General features: G+C 36.3%; 1 protein-coding gene and 1 pseudogene across 2 annotated transcripts; one reads left to right on the plus strand and one right to left on the minus strand.

The window, feature by feature from the left end:
* Window positions 1-764: 764 nt before the first annotated feature.
* LOC146944530 (putative aspartic proteinase GIP2 pseudogene) lies at window positions 765-2,235 on the minus strand (annotated as a pseudogene). The gene has a single exon (XR_015025959.1). The product of XR_015025959.1 is annotated as a putative aspartic proteinase GIP2 pseudogene (transcript).
* Window positions 2,236-19,695: 17,460 nt separating this feature from the next.
* LOC146944531 (uncharacterized) lies at window positions 19,696-22,473 on the plus strand. Its single transcript, XM_085747966.1, has 2 exons — window positions 19,696-21,111; window positions 21,424-22,473. Exons 1-2 carry the CDS (start codon window positions 19,696-19,698, stop codon window positions 22,471-22,473), a joined length of 2,466 nt encoding a protein of 821 aa, XP_085604092.1.
* Window positions 22,474-25,984: the final 3,511 nt, after the last annotated feature.

Below are 25,984 nucleotides of genomic sequence, written 5' to 3' on the forward strand. Positions count from 1 at the left end.
ATCTAGAGCGACATTCTTTTTGAAATAATATTTTTTAGGGTTAATTATGTTTCTAGTCCCTATAAAATAGCAACCTTGTAAGTTTAGTCTCTACTTAATTTTAATAGCATTTTTAGTCCCTATAAAAAAAAATTACTTATAATTTTAGTCCCTGCTAAAACAAAGTTTGATTAATTATCCTTAAACTCTTAAATTTTTGAACGATTTTTTTGAGACAAGATTAGAACACTATGAAAGGTTCGTTTACTAAAATTTAGAATTTTCTGACATGAAATGAATTAAATATGAATTTTTTAAAACGACAAAAGTTAAAGATAAAAAGTAATAAAATCTGGATGTAGAAATCAAATTTTGCAATAATTTTTTGCGGACGAACTTTTAGTAATGTTCTAAACATGTCTGCAAAAAATTGTTCAAAAATTTAAGAGTTTAAGCATAAATTAAACAAATTTGGATTGAGTAGGGACTAATACTCAGTGCAGAAAAACAAAATTAGGGACTAAAAATGCTATTAAAATTAAGTAGGGACTAAACTTACAAGGTCGCTATTTTATAGGGACTAGAAACATAATTAACCCTATTTTTTAGAACAAATGTGACTTTTTATTTTTGAAGAAACAACAAATGTGACTTTTATTACCTTTTATGGAGCAGAGGATGTATTTTAGCAAGAGATTATAACAATAATATTAATTTTTTATTGAGGTAACAAAGTAAATTTAATTAAAAAACAATCACAAATTTACATGGGCACGTTGTAACAATTTTTATAAAAATTTATTTATTTCTTATTATCATATTCTTTTTAACATAAATAATCACTCAGAAAGTTGATTATTTTTCCCAGTGGGTATACATACTAATACAATATAATGCTAAATAAACATATGCCATTAATTCAAGAGTAGAATTTAGGAACAACTTGCATTGTGAATCAAAAGTGAGGAACTGAAGCTCAATTTGGAAGAAGCCAAATCAAACACCAAAAGATTGTCCTCCAATTGATGTCCACCAATAACAATTGATGCTTTTGTAAATGACATTCTTGGCTCTGTCCCTCCATCAACAATTCCAAGACATGCTACATTTTTCTTTACACTAACCATCAAATTGGCTTCATGAATAGTCCATTGCACTCCACCTTGAAGAACAAGGTCAACTCTTGGCACAGAATTTTTAATGCTAGATGAGTCAAAACATGCTTCAAATGGTGCCACTGATTGCACTCTCTTTAGTTTTCTATCTGAAGCCTTCTTGAGGAAATCACGAATAAATGGTTTGTACACAGAACTTTGCAATTCAGTGAAAGGAATTATGGTACTAATTTTGGTGCCACCATTTCCTTTTTTGTCTATAGACAACAAAGAAGGCTTTAAGTTCAAAACATTTCCATCAACCTTCACCTCTTTGACATCAATAAAATATTCAACTGAAGGAACACCTTGAACAGAAACTGCACCGGTTGAAACGGGATTGACAATGAGTGGTGTAGTTTGAACAAATTTGGAGAATTCCTTGGAAGGGTCACCACCAATTGATCCAACAAGCAAGTTAGTGAATCCTTGTTTGTTTGAAGAAGGTAAACAAAGAGAGAATTTGGGTGGAAGCTTGTTTTTCAATGCAAGTTGTGTTGGTAGTGAAAGGTTTGATCTTGAAAGACCGATAATTCCTTTTGTGTTTTTCGGTAAGCCATTGAGTGGTGAATCCTCTCCAGTGAATGATGGAAGTCTATCAATGTCAAGGCAACTTGAGAGCAAGCCGGAAACTTTTTGTTGCGAAATGAAAATGAAATCTTCACCAAGGCCACCACCAAAAATGAATTTGGCTAATGAGTTTGTTGCAGTTGCTGGACATGTATTGTTTGTGCAACCTGGTTTGAATGGACCATTACAACCAATACATGCAACATCTGAACATCTTTCTGAGCCACATGCAATTGGAACGTAGGATGATGAATTGTAATGAGTGTCACAATCATACCATAAGTTCTCTCCAGCAAGATCAATGGCTAGATTGAAATTTGTTCTAGGAGTTCCTATGCCAACTGATGTGTAGAATAGATTGGTTGATGGGTCTTTTTTGATAGGAAGAATGAAGGATTGTGGTTTTGTATTGGGAGGTTGAGATGTTGATAAGCATGAAAGTGAGAAAAGGGATAGTGAGAGGAGGAAGAAATGGATGATAACTGAAGAAGAAACCATTGTGAATGAAGATAGATATAGGATTTGAGGCTTGCTTTTATAGATTAAATAGCAGGATAAGGTGGTGAAATGGAGCATATTGTTTATGACTCTTATGTCGAATTTGACCACCGTACATTTTACTATGTGCTTTGTCAAATAGGATGGCTAAATGGCTATATGTTATTGACTTTAAAAACTAAAATATATAGTGTGAGTAGAACCTATGATATAATGAAATGTTCCTTTTTTTGAGGGAATGATATAATGAAATGTTGTTATTTCTTTTAGAAAAAAATGCAATGCCCTGTAAATTTAACTCTCTTTTTTGTTGGAAATAAAGTTTTATTAACTTTTCTTTTTTGAAAAAGGTAAATTTATTTACTAAAAGGTATGTGATGTTTGAACATGTCTTTAATTGGTAAATGGTGTTGGAGGTTGAAGGAGAGAGGGAGTCTATAGCTTAGAGTTTTTGCTATAGAGAGGAGGGTGGCGCTATTAGAGATGGGGGATGAGTCGCTTCTTTTTTAATTGCACATAAAATAAGCAAGAGGTAGTGATTCGAACCCACATGAAATCATAGATACGTGTTCGATCTTTTAAGATTATAGAGACACTCGATGATAGAACAAATGAAAGACGAACTATTTTTATTACCTTCTAGAGTTTTAAGTTAGATTTTCATTTTAATATTACGAGGAGATAAAGTTTAAATAGTTAAATTGTTAAGGGGATATATAGTTCGTTGGACTTAATAGAATTATTCAACCTATCAAAGTCCATCTAGAAAGAGAGTTCATTCAAATAATTCATCAATAACTAATACTATACTTCCTAACAATTTATCATAATTTTAACAAATAATTGATTATGGCAATCAAAACTTAATTAAATAATTAATCTAACATAAATTATTGTAATTGAGACGGACACGACTTAAAATGCATCAGCTATCATCAACTTGTGACATTTATGTATGTGTTGAATTCGTGTAGTATAATCATTTATTATTAGCAAATGCGACTGTTATTTATCCATTTCATTAATTTTGTATTCTCATCAATTTCACTAACTTTATGTTGAATCGAATTAGAACGCGGTTCTTGTCACATTCATACGGATTGATGTCTAAATACCTTATGGATATGTACAACACAGCTGTTTCTTTGTTTAGTTGCCCATTGTTGACTTTCCATGAGACCCTTGTTTGAAATGCATAATAGATCAAATGCATATATTGATGCACTAAACTATATATTATCTCTAGTCGTTTTTATAAGAAACAATCGTTCATTTAAAAATTTATTGAATTAATGATGTATCTAATTTCTTTTATAGATTAGACATCTTAATTATTCAATAAATTTAAAAAGTGAATAACTTATTATAAAAAAAGACTAGAGGTATATAATTTATCTACAATTTAATAAGTTAATTTTGAGTTCAAAAAGAAATAAATAAAATATATGTGTATATATAAATCATCGAATTCAAATAGAGTGATTGAAATGGAGCAAGATCTCATGTTTTATATGTTGAGTGTGACTTAAAATATGTGATTCCATTGTTCTACTATCAAAGGTATGTATAGTAACCAAAGCTTAATGTTGAAGCGATAATGAATAAATTAGTATTTAAATTAAATGGAGTAGAAGTAAGAGAGATGGATGGAATTGGACTTAAGAAAGTGAGAAATTAAACAAGAATTCATGTGTCGTGCATATTGTACGATAAAAGTTATTGTGTCATAAAGCATTTTCCGTATATATAAATCATCGAATTCAAATAGAGTGATTGAAATGGAGCAAGATCTCATGTTTTATATGTTGAGTGTGACTTAAAATTTCATCATGTGCAAAACAAAGATTTTAGAAAAAGTTGTTTTTGATGGCCTCTGCCTCATGCATGAGGAGCACAACAGCGCGAGACGCGCACATAAGAGGATTTCGACAGCTGTTTCCACTGCCTCTTGAGTTGCACGCATGGAGCCACGTGTGCGGAACACGTCCACGACTTGTTATGTAAAATATGTATTTTGCATCGGTTCATAGCAGAAACACACGAATCTTGAAGAACCAAAAGATGAGACTCTTGGAAAAAGGTTAATGCCTCTTAGCGCGCATTTTTGGGATCAAGTTTTGTAGTTTCTCATATACTCCCTCCGTTTCAAAATACATGTCCAAGTCAACCACTTCACATATGCCAATGCACAATTTTGACCGTTAATATCTTTAATAATCTAAAGTAAAAAATTATAAAAATTTAATATTTTAAAAATATTTGTCGAGATAAATCAAACAACATCTTACATGCTAATATTTGTATTTATACATTAGGTAAAAAATATGGTCAAAGTAAGTCAAGTGAATAGTGTACATTACAAAAATTGGACATGTATTTTGAAACGGAAGGAGTATATACTATCATAATTGCAATATAATTATGTGGTTGTTCACTCATTATTTAATTAGTTTTATCTTGTTATGACCCTTTCATATACTCAATTTACATTTTAGTGTTGTTCTGATTTATGATTTTTGTCAATCAATTTATTAAAAATTGAAAGAATCAACTTGAGAATATACTACCTTACCCTTCAATAAAAAATAGACCAGCTTAAGTTGCGTAAAGAGAAGTGGGAACAGAAAGTGGTCAAACAGATTGAAGAAATATAAATTTACCACTTATTTTTCAGTCACACCTCCTTGAATTGTGGCAAATAGTGCATTGTGATTGGCTGCTCTTTATTCTTGAAGAATTATTGATGTTATTTTTCTAGAGATATAGCATTGATCAACGATATTATAGGCAGCCAACTTGCTATTTCTATTTGCCGCTCACTCCTAAGCTCACTCGATATTTTCACAATTTTTCTACCATCTATGTAAGAGAGGTTGTCCATAGCATTCCTCTTCTCCCTAAACTCTATCTCTTTCTATGATGCTACATTTTGATGTGATGTGTTATTTGCGTGTGTGAGCACGCTCTCTTGTCAAGCTCGCTTCCTCGAACGTTCTCTTCGTCGCTAACTTCCACGGTATCTTTCTACCATATCTGTGTTTACCTATTGATCTTTTGCTTTAATTGAATGTGTACTTTAATTTTAATAAATTTAATTTCCATTTGGTACATTTCTATTTCAAGAGTCAATTTGTTTTTTTTTCTTACTTTTCATTTTGAGGTATTGCATTGTTTTCCTGTATCGGTGTTCTTAGAAGTACTTCAAATGCTTTCATCTCCATTTTAGTCCAATTTTTTCAAGGAAATAAAATTATAAGGGGTAACTATAGCAAGCATTTCAATTCATGATTAACTTGTGCGACTACAAAGGCTACGCACACGAGCCATGTAACTTTGCAATAGACCAGTGACGATAGGTTGGGTCCAGTTCAAATAGTGGCAACGCAGTTGAGGGCTATCTTATTCTCATTATTACTAGTAGTGTTTTAGTACGGGAATATTGGCATAGTATTGTGTCAATAGAATTCTGCTCTTTACCCAAACTCTTTTGCTAATTTCCAAAGTAAATGATCTTTTTACTCTTACGCAACTTAACATGCGCTGGTGCAAAATGGTACGTGACTTAACGCAAGTAGCGTGACTTAACTTACGCTAGTTCACCAAAACATACAATGAGTAGCGTGAGTTAAGTCACGCTAATTTTAACACTAGCGTGAGTTAACTCACGCTGGTGCTGGTGCTATGCACGCTGCAGACCAGACTGGCAGTGAACATTCATTCCCTGTTTAGTGAACATGCAATTATTCAATAATAATTTTGGTACAACCATTCATTGATTCAACCAGAACGAATAATTTAGAGAACGTTTGAAAATCACCTGGAAATCAACAAATTTCAGAACCAAAGTTAGAATTTAATTTTATGGTCACGTCTTTCCGCTTTTTTTATTGTGCTAACGTTTGAAAATTATTGACGGTTTTTTTATGAAATTTTGATTTGGATTAAAACAAAAAATATAAATGTTTGTTGTTTTCAAGTTATAACAAACAAACATTATTTATTGCAATGACACCAACAATATAACAAAAAAATTATAATCTAAATTCTTTTTTTAATGACACCAACAACGATCTTTATTATAGAAAAATTTGTTTAAGGGTATAATTGGGATAATGAAAAAGTAAGTATAAATATATTTATCTAGTTTGTTACACTTTTTAAATGATAAGTGAAAAAACAGACATATATATATATATATATATATATATATATATATATATATATATATTCATATCATGTTTGCTACATTTGTTTTAATATTTAAATTTATTCTTATCTATTTGTTACATGTGTTATTTATATTGAAAATTGAGGGTATTTTTGAAAAGAAAAGTCCAACCAAAAAATGTTGAAAGGGGTAATTTTCTTTATATATAGTATAGATATAGTATAGATGCACACTTGGAACCCATGTTAACATATCCAACAGTCTTTTCATACATTGTTATAACAATGCATTGTTCAAACCCCATTTTTGGTTCAACATGTACTTTATTTAGCGAAAATCGTTGTATGCTAGATTAAGACTGTCTAAAGTTTTTTTTAAAATTGAGGACAATCGAAATATAAAGGAAAGGTTGTGTGATCCTTTACCTCTAATTGGAAATGGGGGGTTTTCTTTTCTTGGCGTTCATTCTAGCTTGGTTCGAGATTGGCAAAGACCGGTGAAGATCGAAGTGTTGATTACTAAATGTTGCATTTACTCAAAAACAACTACTTGGTGAATTCAAGGTTTATCTTGTATGATCAAGATTTAGTTTGTTGAAGGTCAAATCAAGCAATTGAAGCTCAAGGATTGAAGAGGTGAATTGCTTCAACTAAGGCGATTAGGGATTTAATTGTTACCTTTCATCAAACACTTTGCATTTAATAATTTGAAGAAACTCCAATGTCTTCGATATTATAAGTGGATTATCCCACTAGCAAGGGCATAGTGGATGAACCACCATAAATCTTTGTGTTCATCTTCTTAACCCTTAACTCCCTTGGAATTTGAGTGTGCTAGTTTTGAAAGAATATCAATCCTCATATTATGTTAGCAATGTGGAGATGCAGGAAAACAAAAGAATCATCACAAAACCTATTTGGACCAAAGATTATATTCTCAAGTAAATAGGGCGGTGTAGCTAGTTAATTACAACTTAGTTTTATTTACATTGTAAGGCCCATGGCCCAGTCTGTACTAAGGCTAGTGGCCTAAACCTACCTATATAAGGTGGTGTGCTATCACTGTTGAGGATATATGAAAATTGCCGTTTTATTATCTTTGTTTTTCTTCTTTGTTTATTCATTAGCATAGCTAGAATATTGTTTGATTTCCCTACGTAAATCCATCATTGGTGCTTTCATTGCTGCACTCAATGCCTCCTAAACCCACAAACCCAACCTCCAAAGATCTTGAAGATGCCATTCAAAACACCCATTAGATCTTCGAGCAAGCACTGAACTCCACCCATTCCCATTTCACCGAACAACTGGGTTTAATCAATACCAAGCTGGATAATCAGCAGAGCCTTCTGGATTCACGTGATATGAACTTCCAGAGGATGCTTGATCAACGCCATGAAACTCTTATGGCGATGCTTACCTCAGCTCTACACACTCGGCCGCCGCCCTCCGATCCACCACCACCACTGTCCTCAGGTAACACTTCTACGAATCCCACAAATCCACTTATCCTTTCACCGTTTCTAGCATCTACACCGTTACACTCCCACCCCATCATTCCTTTCTCTATACCACCCTCCCCAACATCAACACAAACCCTAAACCCAACTTTCCCCACCACAATCACAAACCCCACCGTTACTTCTGAAACTTCATCCATACTGGCTCCTTTTCCTACCTCTCAACCCTACACCCCTTCTCCAATCATACACACTTCTCCTCTCCAACACACACCACTATACACACCAACAACACACTTCACAAACCCTATACCATTTGGTGTTTTCCAGCAACAACCGCAACCCTTTCCACAAGTGACACCAAACCCTTATACCTCACCAACACCACACCATCTCTTTTCCCAACCCATTCGCACCCCCAAAATTGAATTAGCCCCTTTTGATGGCACCAGACCACTTGAATGGTTGTTCCAAGCGGAACAATTCTTTTCCTTTTACAACATTCCAAGTGAAAACCGTTTGTCCCTAGCCTCCTTTTACATGAAGGGAGATGCCCTTAGTTGGTTTAAATGGATGCACCAAAACAACCAACTCTTCGATTGGACCTCTTTTGCCAAAGCACTTGAACTTCGATTCGGCCCATCCACTTATGAAAACCACCAAGCTCAACTCTTCAAGCTGCGCCAATATGGTTCGGTGACTGAGTATCAAACTCAATTCGAAAAATTGGGAAATAGAGTTATTGGGTTACCACCAGAAGCCCTACTCAATTGCTTTGTTTCTGGTCTTATCCCCGAAATACGTCACGAACTGGCTGTTCAACGCCCTTACACCATAACTCAAGCAATTGGCTTAGCCAAACTCATTGAGGCTAAGCTCAAAGATACCAAAGCCCGACCCTCACACCCTTATACACAACAGACCACAACACCAACTCCTGCCCCTATTCCTGCTACCAGATTGCCTACTACTGGGCCAACAACCACCAGGCCCAACGCTGCAGCCCAACCTACTCAACAGGCACCGCAACAAAGCCACAAACTCCCAATCCGAAGGTTGTCAGCAGCTCAGATGCAAGAGAGAAGAGGACAGGGCCTTTGTTATAATTGCGATGAGAAATACATCACGGGTCATCGTTGTGCAACCGGTAAATATCTTTTACTCATCATTGAACCAGAAGAGGAACTCACAGATATTCTGGAGAGTGTGGAGCCAGAGGAGGAAACAACTGATATATATTTTCACCTATCCTTGCAAGCTTTAACCGGCCAACCTTCACCCAAAACACTCAAATTCAAGGGAACCATTTTCGGCCTCGCTGTATTCGTTCTAATCGACACGGGCAGTACACATAACATACTGCAGCCCCGCATAGCTCAGCACCTTCAACTTCCCCAGGACTTGATTCCAAGATTTTCCGTTATGGTGGGAAACGGATCCCGCATCCACTGTTCAGGCCTGTGTCCGAATGTGCCCATATCTCTCCAACGAAACCTTTTCCACGTTCCCTTCTATTTGATACCTATTGAGGGAGCAGATGTAGTACTGGGTATGGAGTGGCTTACTACACTGGGCCCAATTCTGGCTGACTTCTCCATTCCATCAATATCATTTTCACACAACAACACCACCATTACACTACAAGGAGATTTGTCTACCCAACCCTTACTTTCCACCTTCCACCACATCCGACACTTACTCCACACCAACTCTGTCGCTGCAATGCATCTTCTCATATATCAGCCCATCCAAGACAATGAGACCGCTCCTCTGCCCTTACCGCAGCTACCGGACACCATACCCCCAGCCATACAAACAATAATCCACCAATTTCCCACTGTTTTCCACACCCCACATGGCCTCCCTCCTCCAAGACACCACGACCACAGCATACCCCTTCACCCTAACACCCCACCCATCAATGTCAAACCCTACCGTTACCCTCACTCCCAAAAGGAAGCTATGTCCACAATCATACATGATATGCTTCAAGAGGGCATAATTACACCTAGCAACAGTCCTTACTCCTCACCCGTTCTCTAAGTCCGAAAAAAAGATGGGACTTGGAGATTTTGCGTGGACTATAGAGCCCTAAATGCAGTGACAGTGCGTGATCGTTTCCCTATACCCACCATTGAAGAACTATTGGACGAATTGGGGGCAGCAACAGTTTTCACCAAAATGGATTTACGTTCGGGTTATCATCAAATTCGAGTTGTGCCTAATGATACTCATAAAACGGCTTTTCGCACTTTTGACGGACATTACGAGTTTTTGGTTATGCCTTTTGGCTTAACTAACGCTCCTTCCACTTTTCAATCCGCTATGAATGACTTATTCCGTCCTTATTTGCGTAAATTTGTTTTAGTTTTTTTTGATGACATTCTCATATTTAGTAAATCTCATTCTGACCATGTTCAGCACCTTAAGATAGTCTTACAACTGTTACATGACAATAAATTTTTTGCAAAGCTATCTAAGTGTGTTTTTGCAGTGCCTCAAGTAGATTATCTTGGTCATGTGATCTCAGCAGAAGGCGTGCAACCTGATCCCGACAAAATCACGGCAATTCTCAACTGGCCGGAGCCAAAGTCCCTCACAGCACTACGCGGTTTCCTCGGTCTCACAGGGTTCTACCGGCGTTTTGTACGCAATTATGCCACCATCGCTTCTCCACTCACGGATCTATTAAAAGTTACAAAGTTTACATGGAATTTACAAGCAAAAGAAGCATTTACAACTCTAAAAACAACAATGACTTCTACGCCAGTTTTGGTTCTGCCAGATTTCACCAAGCCTTTTATGCTGGAAACAGATGCATCCGCCGTCGTTATAGGGGCCGTCCTCTCCCAAGATGGACATCCTTTAGCATTCTTCAGCCGAAAGATGTGTAACAGGTTGCAGCAATCTTCCGTGTATGTCCGCGAGCTCTTTGCCATCACCGAGGCCGTCAAGAAATGGCGTCAGTACCTGATAGGGAGGCATTTTCACATCTTTACTGATCAGAAAAGTCTCAAGGAACTGCTCATTCAAACCATTCAAACGCCCGAACAACAAAAATGGGCAGTAAAGTTGCAAGGTTTTAGCTTTGGCATACACTACAAACCAGGCAAGACTAACCTTGTAGCGGATGCTCTCAGCAGAAAGTATGGAGAGGACTCCAACTCTTTACTTTTGGCCATCACATCATCTGTTCCTCACCTTTTACAGGAGCTGCGCAGATATTACCTAACAAATCAACAGGGCAAACAGTTATGTGCTGAAGTCTTACAACCAGACTATTCAATTCCTCATTACTCATTCAAAGAAGGGCTGTTGTTTTTCAAGGAGAGAATTTACATTCCAGATTTACCAGGTTGGAGACAATCATTGCTGGCAGAATTCCACGAGACCCCTACAGCAGGACACTCTGGAGCAAAACCAACATTTTATCGGCTAGCAGCATCATTCCTCTGGCCAGGCGCTCTCAAAGCGGTCAAAGACTGGGTTCAACACTGCTCCGTCTGCCAGTGATAATAAATTAGCAAGTGTACTAATCAATATCGAAGTAATAAATAATTCGTATCCTCAGGGACTGTTTGATTTCCACTAAACAAAACGTCTTCGTTAAGATGTGATTAAATAAGGGGGTTGCCCTAGGCAGTTGGATTTTAAGTGCAATTGTAAGTTAAAAACGAAAGAAATAAAGTTGGTTTTTGGAATGTTTAAAGAGATGATTAGGTCAATCGATTCATCTATACATCACCCATTAAGTAACCTGTAATCTTAATTCACGAATTTCACAAAGTCAACGACAAATTAACAATTTAACTTAGGTCAATCCCTTGATCCTAAGTCCTCTTATCTAATTATAATTCCCTAATCCCTTAGGTGAACCTATAATCATCAAAGGCTAATCGGTTCGCTAATTCAATAATCACTATCTAACAACGTTCTATCCCTAGATTGTCCGTTAGAAAGAACAGCATAAATATTTCAGAGATCTACGCTAGTGTCAGTAGTCATATAATCCCTTAGATCAATTATATTGTGTCAGAATCATAAAAGCAATGAGAACAAAATATGCTGAATAAACTAGATTGAAATTCGTAAACGTAAGAGTTTCAGGTTACATCAAATGAGCTAGTACAGAATCATCTCCTAACCTAATCACAATAGATCTAGCTACTCATGGCTAAAGCACAAGTAACTAATGATAAAGAAGAGTTCATTACATTCAATTGATGACTGACTATGAGTTTTGATGGTCTCCCACCGTTGGCTCAATGCTTCAGACTCAAAATCAAGCTTTCTCCGTAAAAATTCCGAACCCCTGGCCTAGAAAACATTCTGGTATTTATAGGAAAAAATTAGATCACGGCCAAATCGTACTACGATGCATAGGATCGTAGTACGATGCCTTCATTAAATTCTGACGCTCCTCCAAATCGTAGTACGATGCTTGCAGATCGTACTACGATATTTCCAGTGGCCAAGGCTCTTCAAGGCAACTCCACATCGTAATACGATATTGGATATCGTAGTACGATGCTTTCTGTACTCATGCAATTGAATTTCACTACCTTCTAGCTCATAACCCATGCAATTACCACCTGAACTTGACTAAAAAAATACAAATAAATCAAAGCAAAAGTGATATATGACCTAGTGTCATCAGCCAGCATAACAAATATTTACCAACAAAGAAACAAGGAATGTTACAACCCCTAGAAACACCAGCACAAGTGTGGGAGGATTTAACCATGGACTTTATAACTCACTTACCAAATTCTTTTGGCCATACGGCTGTATGGGTTATCTGCGACAGGTTGTCCAAGTTTGTCCACTTCATAGCCTTGCCTACCAGATTCACTGCAAGAGACTTGGCCCTCAGATTTTCCACAGAGATTTGCCGCCTCCATGGAATACCCAACTCTATTGTATCAGACCGAGACCCCCTTTTTCTAAGTAACTTCTGGAGAGAGCTGTTTCGTGTGCAGGGCACAACTTTGAAGTTCAGCTCAGCTTACCATCCAGAGACGGACGGACAAACCGAGGTTGTAAATAGGAGCCTAGAGACATATCTTAGATGTTTTGCCAGCGATCACCCATGCCAATGGTACAAATCCCTTCACTTAGCAGAATATTGGTATAACACCTCTTCCATTCCGCTATTCAGATGACTCCGTTTCAAGCTTTATACGGACGTTCCCCACCAACCATTCTCAACTATGTCAAAGGGTGCACAACCATCACAGATCTGAACAACTCCCTGGAAACCAGACAACAAATATTAAACACTCTCAAAGAAAATCTGAAAAGGAGCAGAGAAAAGATGCAAACCCAAGCCAATAAAAAACGCAGAGACTATACCTTTGCACCAGGTGATCTGGTCCTCCTCAGACTCCAGCCGTACCGGCAGCAAACAGTATACCGGCGTGTCTCGCCCAAGCTTGCAAAACGTTTTTACGGACCATTTACGATCATCCGTCGTATTGGTACTGTAGCGTATGAGCTGGATCTGCCTCCCACTTCAAGGATACACCCAGTAATACATGTCTCTCAACTCAGGCCATACCATGGTCAGAACCCAGCATCTCATTTTACACCTATACCAGCGGAGCTTGAACAAAACACTATCATTGACCTCCCTGAAAGGACCAGCGCAGAAGATCACCCAGCTGTTCATGAAGGTAACCAAGAGGAACAGCAAGAGGAACAGAGAACAAAGAAAGATATCGTCTCCAAAGGAAGTATGGTAAAGAAAGCAACAGAAGATGAAGTGAAAGGAAGGACATCAGAGAAGAACGAGACCACCTCATCAACTTCACAAGACTCCTTAAATGATTCTTTAGTGGGTAATGACAAAGTAATAGCTGTGACTTCTGCTTTACCCAACCTCAAGGTCAATTCTGGGCTGTCCGATTCCCTTTCCAACTACCAAGACAACAACTCACCCTTGGATGCTCCTGCCAAGCCTGCCAGCACAACCTCGGGACTAACCACACACAATCCCAACGGCTCTCTTTCTACTAAGGCTCCTGGACCATTGGATACACCTAACCTTATAACTAATGCGATGGATATCAATCCCCTACAGGTCCATCAGAATAACGGTGTTCACCACCGCACCCAAGTTCAAAACCCAAACCTTGAGGTCAAGGTTTCTTCCGAACAGGATAGCAATGTTAGCAATGTGGAGATGCAGGAAAACAAAAGAATCATCACAAAACCTATTTGGACCAAAGATTATATTCTCAAGTAAATAGGGCGGTGTAGCTAGTTAATTACAACTTAGTTTTATTTACATTGTAAGGCCCATGGCCCAGTCTGTACTAAGGCTAGTGGCCTAAACCTACCTATATAAGGTGGTGTGCTATCACTGTTGAGGATATATGAAAATTGCCGTTTTATTATCTTTGTTTTTCTTCTTTGTTTATTCATTAGCATAGCTAGAATATTGTTTGATTTCCCTACGTAAATCCATCATATTATGTTTCATGGCAATATATTCTATTTCTATATGAATGAAATTAGTTATGATACCTTTCACCAGGACTAAGTAATGTTTCATTGATCTCTGGCTTTAAACTTCATGTTAATTTGTCATACACCAACAACAATGAGTTTGATTTCTATATAATGTCATTGCCCTGTATTTATATTTGAACTCTAAGGTCAGCGAAACAATCACCATAGTATTGCCGGCTGAGGTGGTAAAAGAAAACTTTAGGATGCTAAGACCACTAGAATTAGACCTCGTTTTCCAAGAAGATTACTAATTCAATGCATTTAACATTAAAAAATACATCAATAAGTATTATCCATTTAGAGAAGGTTTCTCGCATACGTGGGGTCAATAAATATAATCCACCTCATGTACACCAGAAACGTCATCTAGTGGATAATACTTGTTGAGGAATCCTCTGATGTTAAATACATTGAAGCGAAATCTACCATGAAAACGAGGATGGACTAGTGATCTAAGTATACATAATTTTTTCTTCTACAACCTCTGATAACCAGTAAGAATACGAAAATTGTCTCTTCAACCTCATAGTGGTCATAAAAATGGGGGTACAAGTAGTTATATTGAAATATGATTCTTAGTTGGAGGATTCATAAAGTATTTCATTGTTTAAAGTCAGGGATCCAACCATCCAGTAGCACTTAGCCTTAATTAAAGACATCATGACAAAATTCATAAACGAATAAATAGAACATGTCCTCTATAACAGAACATGAGTCGATGTTCTGCCAAAACCGGTGAGCTAAAAGTTCAAGTGAGGCAGCAAGACCCTAGAGTCTCCAAGATTTCTCATGCTCCATGATTGAGGGACAATATTGTCGAAGAGGGTTTTCAAATCCATTACTCAAATTCTTCAATAATGAAGGAGGTAGATATGCCATTGATGGGATCCACGAATGCACAACTGAAAAACACTTGGAGGTAAAGATTTAGCAAAGAAGATCATAGGACTGTCTGCTTAAGCATATGGACAAATGTGACTAATTTATAAGCATAGAAACATGCACCTGGCACCACCAGTAGAATTGAACACCCTATCGTTCAACTTCATGTTAATTTTTCTTAGACTGCATCACTGATCTAAGATCTTTGGCCTTAGTGGTTGTTGAAGGATTGAATATGATAGAACTTAAACAACAACACCTTAGAGGAGGTAGTGTACATGCAAACACTCTGACAATCAAGTAAGAAAGCGCCCCGAATTTGTGGTTTTTAGGTTAAGTATGCAACTAAATGGATGGCATGAGTTAGCTTTTATAGTAGAATAATTAGGGTTTTAAGACCTACACAATTGCGCGAACGGATGTATCACTGGACGGTGGTAGACATGCTATCATATGATTCATGTTGAACAATCTTTTTGTGTGTGACGACCCTACATGACTGCTCCTCTATGATAGTTCCATGATATAGTCTGTGATGGAGCTAGTGACTATGGGTGATCTCGGCTCATTGATGGATTGTGTCTTAACCAAGTTTGAAACAACACATATCATTGTTATCTAATTTTGACATATGGTCGACACAAATAAAGTGTATTTGTTTGCTTTCTATCCATGAGTTAGAGAGACCTTTGTTCGAGTCCTCCATTGTAAAAAGATTAGCACTCCATCTATTTAACAATGAATGCCATATGTATTTTTAAATGTAACATTAACTATTCTTATTATTATTATTAATTTTTAATTATACTCTCTAATTAATATCGTGTGCATTACTCCTATATCACTATTTCATTGTACATTTATGATAGTGAAAAATACACTAATAGCAATTCATTATATATTTTGTCAAAAAAAAAAAAGCAATTCATTATATATATTAATGTGTAACAACATTTATTTGGAAATAGAGGGAGTGATTGATAAATCTTATTTGTTCTTGGTGAAGGACTTTCGAGGAAATGGATTCTCTCCATCCGAATTTTCTCTCTTTTTCTCAATCACAGCATCTCAACCATCAAACTCAAGTTTCTTTTTCTTAATAATTTTATCTTCTTCTTTTCGTTCTCATAATTGATGGTTTTTGAGATGTTAAATTAGAGAATTTTTTTTAGAGAAGTTCCACTTTGGGTATGTTATGAGACACAATCGATGCATGTGTTGCATAAATGAGACACAAACACATGTAATGTGAATGTGATCACATTTATTGGCTTGTTTCTCTTCTTCACTACCCTTATTTCGTTTTAGAATCCTAATTGCCATGGTAGCCATAGAAATCTTACACAAGACCAATTGACACTGCTGTGCTTTTGGAAATTGATACACGTCTATGATGCTCAAACCTCAAGATCTTAAACCCTTGAGAATCTAATTCTCAGAAGTAAAACGGGTGACAAATAACCGCTAAATGTAAATCAAATCAAATACTAATTAACATGCTGCAAAGGAAAAAGACATTGTTACCCAATTCATGACAATAAAAGGCTTCAACAAGTTTATCGTCAACAATTGACCTAGTTTCTGAGTTCAAGTGATCTTCTTTTTAACACCAAGGCTTCCATATGTTCGGAACTTCTTCAGCGAAATTTTTGGTTCACTACAATAAGCAACAATTAAGTTATTTGAAGAATAATGCCAAGTAGACTAAATCATGGGAATAACCGATTCGGAAGTTTCAGATATAGATCCATTTAAATCAAGTTTGTTCTATACTAAAAGCAAGGGTGCTTTGAATTAAAGTAACTCACTTCAATTAAACTTGAAACTCAAATACAATATATATCTTAACCTTATAGTTTTTCCAAGAGCTGAAAGGTGCGGCTGAGTGGATAGCATCCTCCAAACTGATAAAGTCAATCACCATTCTTCTTAGTTCTTATGACTTCACCGGTCTAGTAGATCCCACCTGCATAGAAGATCATCTCCAACGAAGTATGAAGGAGCTTACTGTTCGGTCATGAGGGGAGCAAAAAGAATCACCCACATTAAATCAGAAGCAATTACATAAGTGAGTTATACTTCAATATCCACTTTTTAAAGTAAGTGAGACTTCTAAGAAATATGGATGATCTCAAAGCACCCCTCATAACCCAACCAAGACTTACATTGTATAATTTTGGGAATGGAACTCCTTTGGTTTAGAAAAGTGGGGGAATGAAATGTAGCTTTATGGGTGTGGACAGTGGAAATTGGTCTATTTATATGATTGAAATCAAGGGTGGAGTGGGAGAGGAAACATTGAAGAAACAGTTGATTTGTGAAAGAAATTCAACATTTAGTTTGTAGTGCATACACGTGCTCATTGAGTAGCAAAGCTGTGATAAATTTGCAGATTGCCAATTTTTGCAATAAGCAAACTGTGCCATTAAAGGTAGTTTGGTGTCAAACCAAACTTTAAATATATTTCAACTGTAATTGCAGCTTGTACCTCTATCATTTCCAATCATTGTATGAAAGAAATGAACAGCAAAATGTTAAAGAAAGTAATCTTGTTTGAAGCTGAAAATACGTAGCATGTGGACTGTACTTTGTCCTTGCCCATTCCTCCATTATATGAAGATATGTTTTGAATTTTTATATTTGATTTTCATAAGCCATATTAAAGATGTTATAAAAAAAATAAGCTGCAAATTGTCAACAAAAAAAGAAGTTGAAATATTATAAGTTGTTTTTATAAATTCTCTTAAACAGTCTCACAAATATTTTCATCAATTGATAAACTCAAATAAGTCAATCTATAAATAGAGAGCATAAACTTCTCCCATTAATCTTTTTAATATTTCTATCTCATTTTTCGCTTTTTTTTAAGGATATCCCATTTTTCGCTTATCTTGTTTTCATTTTACTTTATGGAAAATGCTAGTATTAGCGAAACTGTGTTCGGGAATGAATTCGCGAGTGACTTGGCAACTTTACATCCTTTGGATTTTACAATTATTTGAGACACCGCTTTATCAAAAAAAAAAAAATCAAAGCAAGACCCCTATGATTTGTGGAAAGGAACAAGTTTAATTGGTTGAATGTTGTGTCGGGACGCTTTCGTGAGTTTTTTCCTCGGGAGATATAGCAACACTTTTACTTTATACCCGACAGCCAACCTAGATATGGGGATTAATTTGATCTTTTACCAATCATTTTTACTATTGGTCAATTCCACCTAACAAAAAAAAATATTAGTTAAAATCATCAATGTACTTTGAAATTGTACATTGAAACTTTGAAATTGTTGAATCTGCTTGATGAAACAAACAAATCAGTTACAATGGTAGAATCGGATTAAATCATAATGGTAGTGAACTCTTGAGTCATTGTTCAACAAAGCCATCGATGCAATTCCAATAAAGCATGAGAATCCAAGCAGCAACTAGACTCCATTGTTGACTTTGATAATGTTGATGACAAGAGGAACTTAAGCTACATCTTGCAAGGGTACATGCAAAAAAGAATCAACAAAACAGTGGATTTCTCTAAGACATTTCCAATGATCCTCTTGTTATAATTAAATACTAAATCATTCCTAATATAAACCAACATGTTATCATAAACATAGCCCCTTTAGAAGAGGTTGCATGCATTGTAAACACTTTGCAAGTTCAACTACCGAATGTCAGCAGAAAAACGAAGAGCATCCCAAATAGAAGTGAAGTAAGTACATTTATGTATAGGTGTTAAAAAATAAACATTCATTTATGCACCCCCTACTTTTAGGTCAACCTGCATAGGTCTTTAGAAAATGAAAGGATTTCCTATGAATTAAATTTGGAGTATTACTTTTCCCACCCTATGGCCTTCTCGCACGCCCTATTTTTTTTTACCAAAATACCCTTTATCCGGAAAATATATTCCGGACAATATTCGGAGTGTATAATCCGTACCGTTTGAAAATCACCCTGTCTCGTGAGGACTTGCGAAACTTGGGGTTGGTCAGTTGAAATACAATCCGGATAACATAATCCGGACATAAGAGCTGTATTCCGGAGAAGATATTCCGCACGCCCTGTATTCAAAACGAGCGGGAAAAAGTAGACGTCATTTTCCGGAATATGTAATCCGGATAGCTAGGTTATATATAGTTCTCCAGAACCTAGCTGAAGCAGACCACCTTTATCAAAAACACTCCCTACACCTCTAAAAAACACTCCATTTGGGCGAAATCTTGGTTTGGAGCAGCAATCTGGCCATCAAAGGGTGTTAACATCATCATTTTCGTCTGAATGCAAAGGTAATGTGTATATAAACCTTTCCCTAGTTGATTTTTAGGCGATTAAGATTTGATCACATTGTATGATCTTCACTGTACTTATCCGAAATACGTAATCCGGACTGTGTTCATGCATTCCGGATAACATTTTCCGGACACCAGCAGTAGAGAAGCTGTGTTCATTTTCTGACTCTGTTTTGCACTGTTTTTAGTTATGGTTGTTCCTGTTGATCCCCTGAATGATGATGGACCTCAGAATGAACCTCCTGTTGTGGAAGAGCTTCTTTTACTTGAATATGCGCATGATTCCGGAGATGCCAAATCCGAGAATCCCCCACCACCACCCCCGAAAGTAGTGGATGCTCCTCCTCATATTCCTCCTGTTGTACCACCTCTAGGTGTTGCTGTTTGTATTGACCAGCGCGAACATTTTACCACCAAACACAAGTTTGCAACACGGAATGATTTGTTGGAGTGGGTTCGGGAGAAAGCTAGGAAGCTTGGGTTTTCCACTGTTATTGGTAAATCCGATAACGGTGGCAACGGAAGAAATGCATTTGTTACTTTGATATGTGAAAGGGGAGGTTCATACACTGAGTACAAGAGAAAGAGTCGGCGTGAGATAGCTGGTTCGGTTAAATGTGAATGTCCATTTAGGCTGAGAGGTTACTTGTTGACTGGTGCTTTTGCCTATATGCTGCCTGAGAGGCAAGACAATGTTTATTGGGCTCTTGAGAGGTGTCGTGAGATGTTGCACTCCAAAGATCTCTATCCCAAAGTAGTTGTCACTGATCGGGACAATGCTTTGATCAATGCCGTGGAAAAGGTTTTCCCTAAAGCTACTACTCTGTTGTGCTCATATCACATTGGACAAAATGTGAGAGCAAAGTGTAAAGTGGATTGCAAAGTGACGGATCTCAAAGGCAAGAATGGGCAACCGATTAAGCCTGGTTTGGTTGTGAAGACTGTGATGGCTGCATGGATGGTTATTGTGGACTCCGACACGGAGGAAGCATATATTGATAATTGGACCCGGTTCAAAGTTGTATGCGCAAAATTTCCCAAGTTTTTGGATTATGTTGAAAAGACAATTTTGGATCCGGTTAAGGATAAGTTTGTGAGGTTTTGGGTTGACAAACACCTTCATATGGGGAATACTACAACAAACAGAGCTGAATCTGCACACGCTCGGTTGAAAAAGTATTTGAGTAGTATTATGGGTGATTTGAGCACAAATTGGAAATCCGTTCATGCCATGCTAGAGCTGCAACATACCGCAATACATGCTTCGTTTCAGACGAGCATTATCATGCTTGAACATCGGTTCAAAGACAAGGTGTTGTGGTCTAGGTTGATCCGGAACATTTCAAGGGAAGCTTTGCATCATCTCGTAGTGGAGTACAATAAAGCACTTGAAATTGGTACGGATAAATCAAGATGTGGTTGTTTGAGTTTGATCACATACGGGTTACCGTGTGCATGTATGCTAGCTTTGAAGATCAAGAACGGCACCGCCATTTGTTTGGAAGAAATTCACACCCATTGGAAGAGGTTGGGGTTCGAGTACGAGGTTGACCCGAAGCTTAAAAAAGAAGACATCTCTCTATTGCCAGAATGGGATATTCTCCAGGTATTTTTTTCAAAACTGTCTCTGTTTATGTTCTGCCCAGGATTTCTGTTTCTGTATTATGTACTGGTGCAATCCGGATTATATAATCCGGACATAACAGTTGTATTCCGGAATATGTAATCCGGATAAGTAGCATTTACGCCCCATGCAAGTGCATTTAAGGCTCATGCAAAGGGTGTATCGAGAAGTTCCGGATTATACAATCCGGATTAGCTTGGCTATTTCGGATTGTATAATCCGAAAGTCACTAGTAGTAACAGAATGGCATGTTTCTGACTGGTTTTCCTCTGACTGTTTTGTTACACATTGTAGGCGCGGTTCAAGGACGCCGATTACAACATGAAAGTGCATTTGAAAGAACAATTCCGGCAATTTGTTTTACCGGAAACCACCTCTATGCGTCCACCGCCAAATAAGGTCACCACCAAAGGAGCTCCAAAGAAAGATAAGCAAAGCATTCGATCGACAAGGTGGTCCCCTTCCCTATGGGAGATTGTTGACTCCCAAGAGCAAGAAACACAGGGTTCACAGACACGGTCAACAGGGACAAGTAGAAAGAGAGCACGGAAAAGCAACATGTCTCCTACTCCTCCTAAGCCAATTCCAAAAAATCCCAAGAAGCCAACACCCGTTGAGGTCCACATACCAAACAAAGACCAAATCCCAATTTGGATGCATGACTTTATTGAAAAGGTTACGGATGTACCCGGTGATGGCCATTGTGGGTTCCGAGCAGTTGCGGTCCTACGTAACTTGACTGTTGATGATCACGTAATAGTCCGGTACAACCTTTACAAAGAGCTTATCGGTGTAGAAAATGACCGATATCGGAGGATGATTAATGATGATAGGCGGTATAAAGAGGTCTTGGACGCTCTATCCTACTTCGGTATTGGCAATGCACCACCGGATAAATGGATGACAATGCCGGATATGGGGTTCCTTATCGCACAGAAATTCAACCAAACTGTTATAGTGTTGTCTATTGGGAAATCAGAAACCTTTTTCCCTCTATGTGGTCCACCGCCGCCTCCAACTATCGATCCGTTGATATGTCTAGCATATGTGAATGACAACCATTTTATGGCCTTGAAATTGAAGGATGGTTGTCCGATTCCTCCCACTTCCGCTCTATGGAGACAATACCATCGAGAGGATGCAGACACATGGCCTGATAGATATGTCAGCCGGATGGCAGATTATAATGAGCTAAGTCGGGCGGCGGGTGTTGAGGTCATAGAAGATGATGAAGAGTTGTACGTTGTTGAAAATCTTGATCCCGATGAGAGGGTTGGTGCTGGTCCTGCTCCTGGTGTGAAGGTTGAAGTGGATGATAGTCCCATTGATCTTTCGGCGCCATAGATTAGATATATATCATTAGTTTAGTTGAAATGTATATCATTAGGTGAAATGTGTAATGATATAAATTCAACTTTTTTTGGTATAATGATATATATATAATCATTTTTTGATATAATATTTAAGTTAATTGTCTTTTATACAAACATATATAATGATTTATTGAAGAAAAAAATGATAAAAACCACAATGACATGAAAATCTGTTTCAGTTCTGTTTCAGTTCTGTGCACTGCTTCATTCCGGATTATATAATCCGGAAATCCCCGAGGGTAATTTTGGAAAAAAATAGGGCGCGCTAGGAAAGACATAGGGTGGGAAAAGTAATACTCTTAAATTTGGACCTTACACTTGATAAATGGTTGGGCTTGAAGTACAACTCGTTTCTACTATTCAAACCTAAGTTTTCAGAAGAACAAAATTAGTAATGTTTTGTAATGTTACGCTTGATTATTCTCAAATACATAAAGAATATGGATGCATGAGTATGTGTAGTGAATAAATTTTTAATATTCTGTAGATAATTTTATATTTGAGTTCTATAAACCCATTAAAAAAAATTGGAATAACACTTAATTTGTTATGACTCGAGTCATTCATCTTACATTTAATGTGTGTAAGTTTCACCGTCAAATTTGTTTAATGAATAATTGAAGCACTAAAATAATAAAAACCATTTTAATTTTCGACAATATACAGGATATTTTTGTTGTGTAGCTAGTGTGAGTTAGAAGTACCATATCAGTAAGAAAAATGAAAGTTGAGCATTTTATAAGTGAGAGGACTCATAAACCCATTGACTTGTTTTGCTCATGCATAATATGAGTGGTCTCTCAAGCTCCCTCCATGACTTAACAGTGGTATCAGAGTCGAGGTTGACCAAGGATGTTCAAGCGGAGGGTTCTGTTGATTGTGGCAACGGCGATACGTAAGTGTATGCGGATGAAAGAGCTTCCGTTTGAGGGGCGAGCATGATAAGTTGATGGACTCACACTTGAAGTGGAGATTGTTGTGTAGCAAGTATGAGTTATAAGTCTCACATCAGTTAGATAAGTGGAGGTTGAACACTTCATAACTGAGATGACCTATAAATATATTGTCTTAAGATTTTGGGTAAAAGTATTGTATTTCTCTCATTTATGTGGTTGTTCTTGTCTAACATGGACGAGTCTCTCGAACTTTCCTCGTGACCCAACAAATTTAAACCCTTACAAATTAGAAGGAATGTAAACCTACGTTAACTAATCAAATATAAGTTTAACAAAAATTTACAAACCACCACAAAATGGTTTAAAATCCTGCAAAATAGATCTATAGTTTTTAATTTTAAAAGTCATTTGATCCCACTCCAACCCACGATAAGCTCCGCCTCTGCTTGAGAAAGAAAATACACATGAGTTACGTAATCTGACAAAGCTGAGACCGAGTAACTCTTTCTTTTTGAGATAATGAAGATTAAAATTTTAAATATACGTATGAAAGAGACGTGCAGAGATAAGGATAAAAAGAGAAGATTGAAACTTTAATAAAAAAATAATATAAAATATGAATATTAAAAGTCATAGTTAGTAAACTAGAGATTCCCCCATTCCATGTTGTTGAATATTCTTTCATTCTGCTCAATAAATATATCCCAAGGTGTGGGACTATGTGTGTCATTTACACAATATCAGTATCGATCGATAAATATAGTTATAAACAAGGTTGTTGCACATGTAAGCAAAAGAATACCATGGATGCCTAACTATCTATGAACATGAATCGTTTTTGTCTACCCTTAAAAAATTGAACTAAAATATCTTATTATTAGTATCAAACTTTAAGTTGTCTAATGTGTGAACAATCATGGAAATCAAATTCTTTTTTTTTTCTTTGATAGGATGGAAATCAAAATTGTAAGGATTGAGTGATTTGGTATTTTAATCTTTTTCACTAAAGTATTTGAATTTATGAAACAAAGATTTAGTCCTTTAAATTGAAGAACGTTAATATATTTAGTCTCAAATATCTATTTGTAAAACATCTACATACTTCCTCTAATCCTCTCTTGCATGTATAAATAAAATATTAAAGTTTTAAAATTATGGTGCTTAATTTGAAAAATAACTAACTTATTTGATTTTTTTTATTCATGAGAATAGATTGCTGTATATTTTGCAATTTTAACGAACTAATTAAATCATCCCAATTTTGTTGCCTAAAAAGTTATCCAAGAATTATAATTTCAATGACTAATAACTCTTTTCAAAAGAAAAATATATTCTCAACCACTGACCCTCTTCATAAAACAAAAAAACTAATGGTAGATGTAATTCACAAGCATGATTGTGATTTACGTTACTATTATTGTTGACATTTGCCCATAGAAAAACAAAAGTCCATCCACGGTTTTGGATTTTGAAAAGGAAAAGACTAGCGTGACACCTTCAATTTATTTGGTTAAGTTTTGTTTGAGAGTTTGAAGGGGTATCCAAGGGATGATTTTAGAGGATGAGAAATATATAGAAAAAATTGAGAATTTTTTCATATTTTTTATAAGAGAAATTTTTTAGAGAATAATAAATTAATGTTTATGATTAATGTATTTTTTATTTTAAGAATACTATAAAAACATAGATTGAATTTAAAAAATTCATATAAACCCTCAAAAAATCTCACCCAATATAATTATTGACTTCCCTCAAATGAGGGAGATTTTGTATTTTAAAAAATTAACCCTCAAAGTTTCTCCTAAAAATGTCTTATATTTCTTCCACTTACTCGTTTCTTTTTTCCAAAACCATACCCTCCCCCTCAAACTCTCAAACATAGACTTAGGATTTATTTTGTGAATGACCAATGCTAACAACATAGTTTTTAACACATATTTTACATCACACTCTTTTTGATTGGTTGAAATTCACATAAAACTCATCAAATCATATAGGTCCCACATAAATTTGATGAGACATGTTGTTAACATTACTTTGATTCGAACTCACTTGGATTGCCTTGAGACTAGTGCTGTAAAAATGGGTTACCCGACCCGTTTAGGGCCGGCCCTAACAGGCTTCAGGATTTATCGGGTTGGGCCGAAAAAACCCGGTTGAAATACGGGCTTGAAAAATACTACCCGAGCTCGGCCCTACATGGGCTACGGGCTAAACGGGTCGGCCGGTGTTAAAAAATACATTTTATTTAAAAAAATAAAAAAGTACTATAAAATACTCCTATAAAATTTCTTATAAATAATATTTTTAATATGTTTAAATAATGCCTAGCACAAAAAAAATTGTAAACATTTTCGTACAAACGTCGTAAACTAAAACGGCGAGGAAAACAATTTTAAATAAATTAAGTATGTTATGGTTATAAATATTTATATATTCGATCTTTAAAATTATAAATAACGAAACGAGTAAATATAATTTTATATTACTTTTATATTTGTGTGTTAATTCATTGAATTTTTTACTTTAATAATCAACTAAGTAAAAAATTATTTAAAAAATATATATAATATATAGGATTTTCTG

Source organism: Medicago sativa, chromosome 2, assembly GCF_051527215.1.
Source record: "Medicago sativa cultivar Bolivia chromosome 2, Bolivia_mono, whole genome shotgun sequence".
NCBI lineage: Eukaryota > Viridiplantae > Streptophyta > Magnoliopsida > Fabales > Fabaceae > Medicago > Medicago sativa.

Excerpts from the sequence above, each read along its gene's own strand:
- LOC146944531 (XM_085747966.1), top strand. The coding sequence starts at position 19,696 with ATGGTTGTTCCTGTTGATCCCCTGAATGATGATGGACCTCAGAATGAA. Across the intron at positions 21,112-21,423 it reads CAGAATGGGATATTCTCCAG|GCGCGGTTCAAGGACGCCGA; the intron begins GTATTTTTTTCA and ends TACACATTGTAG.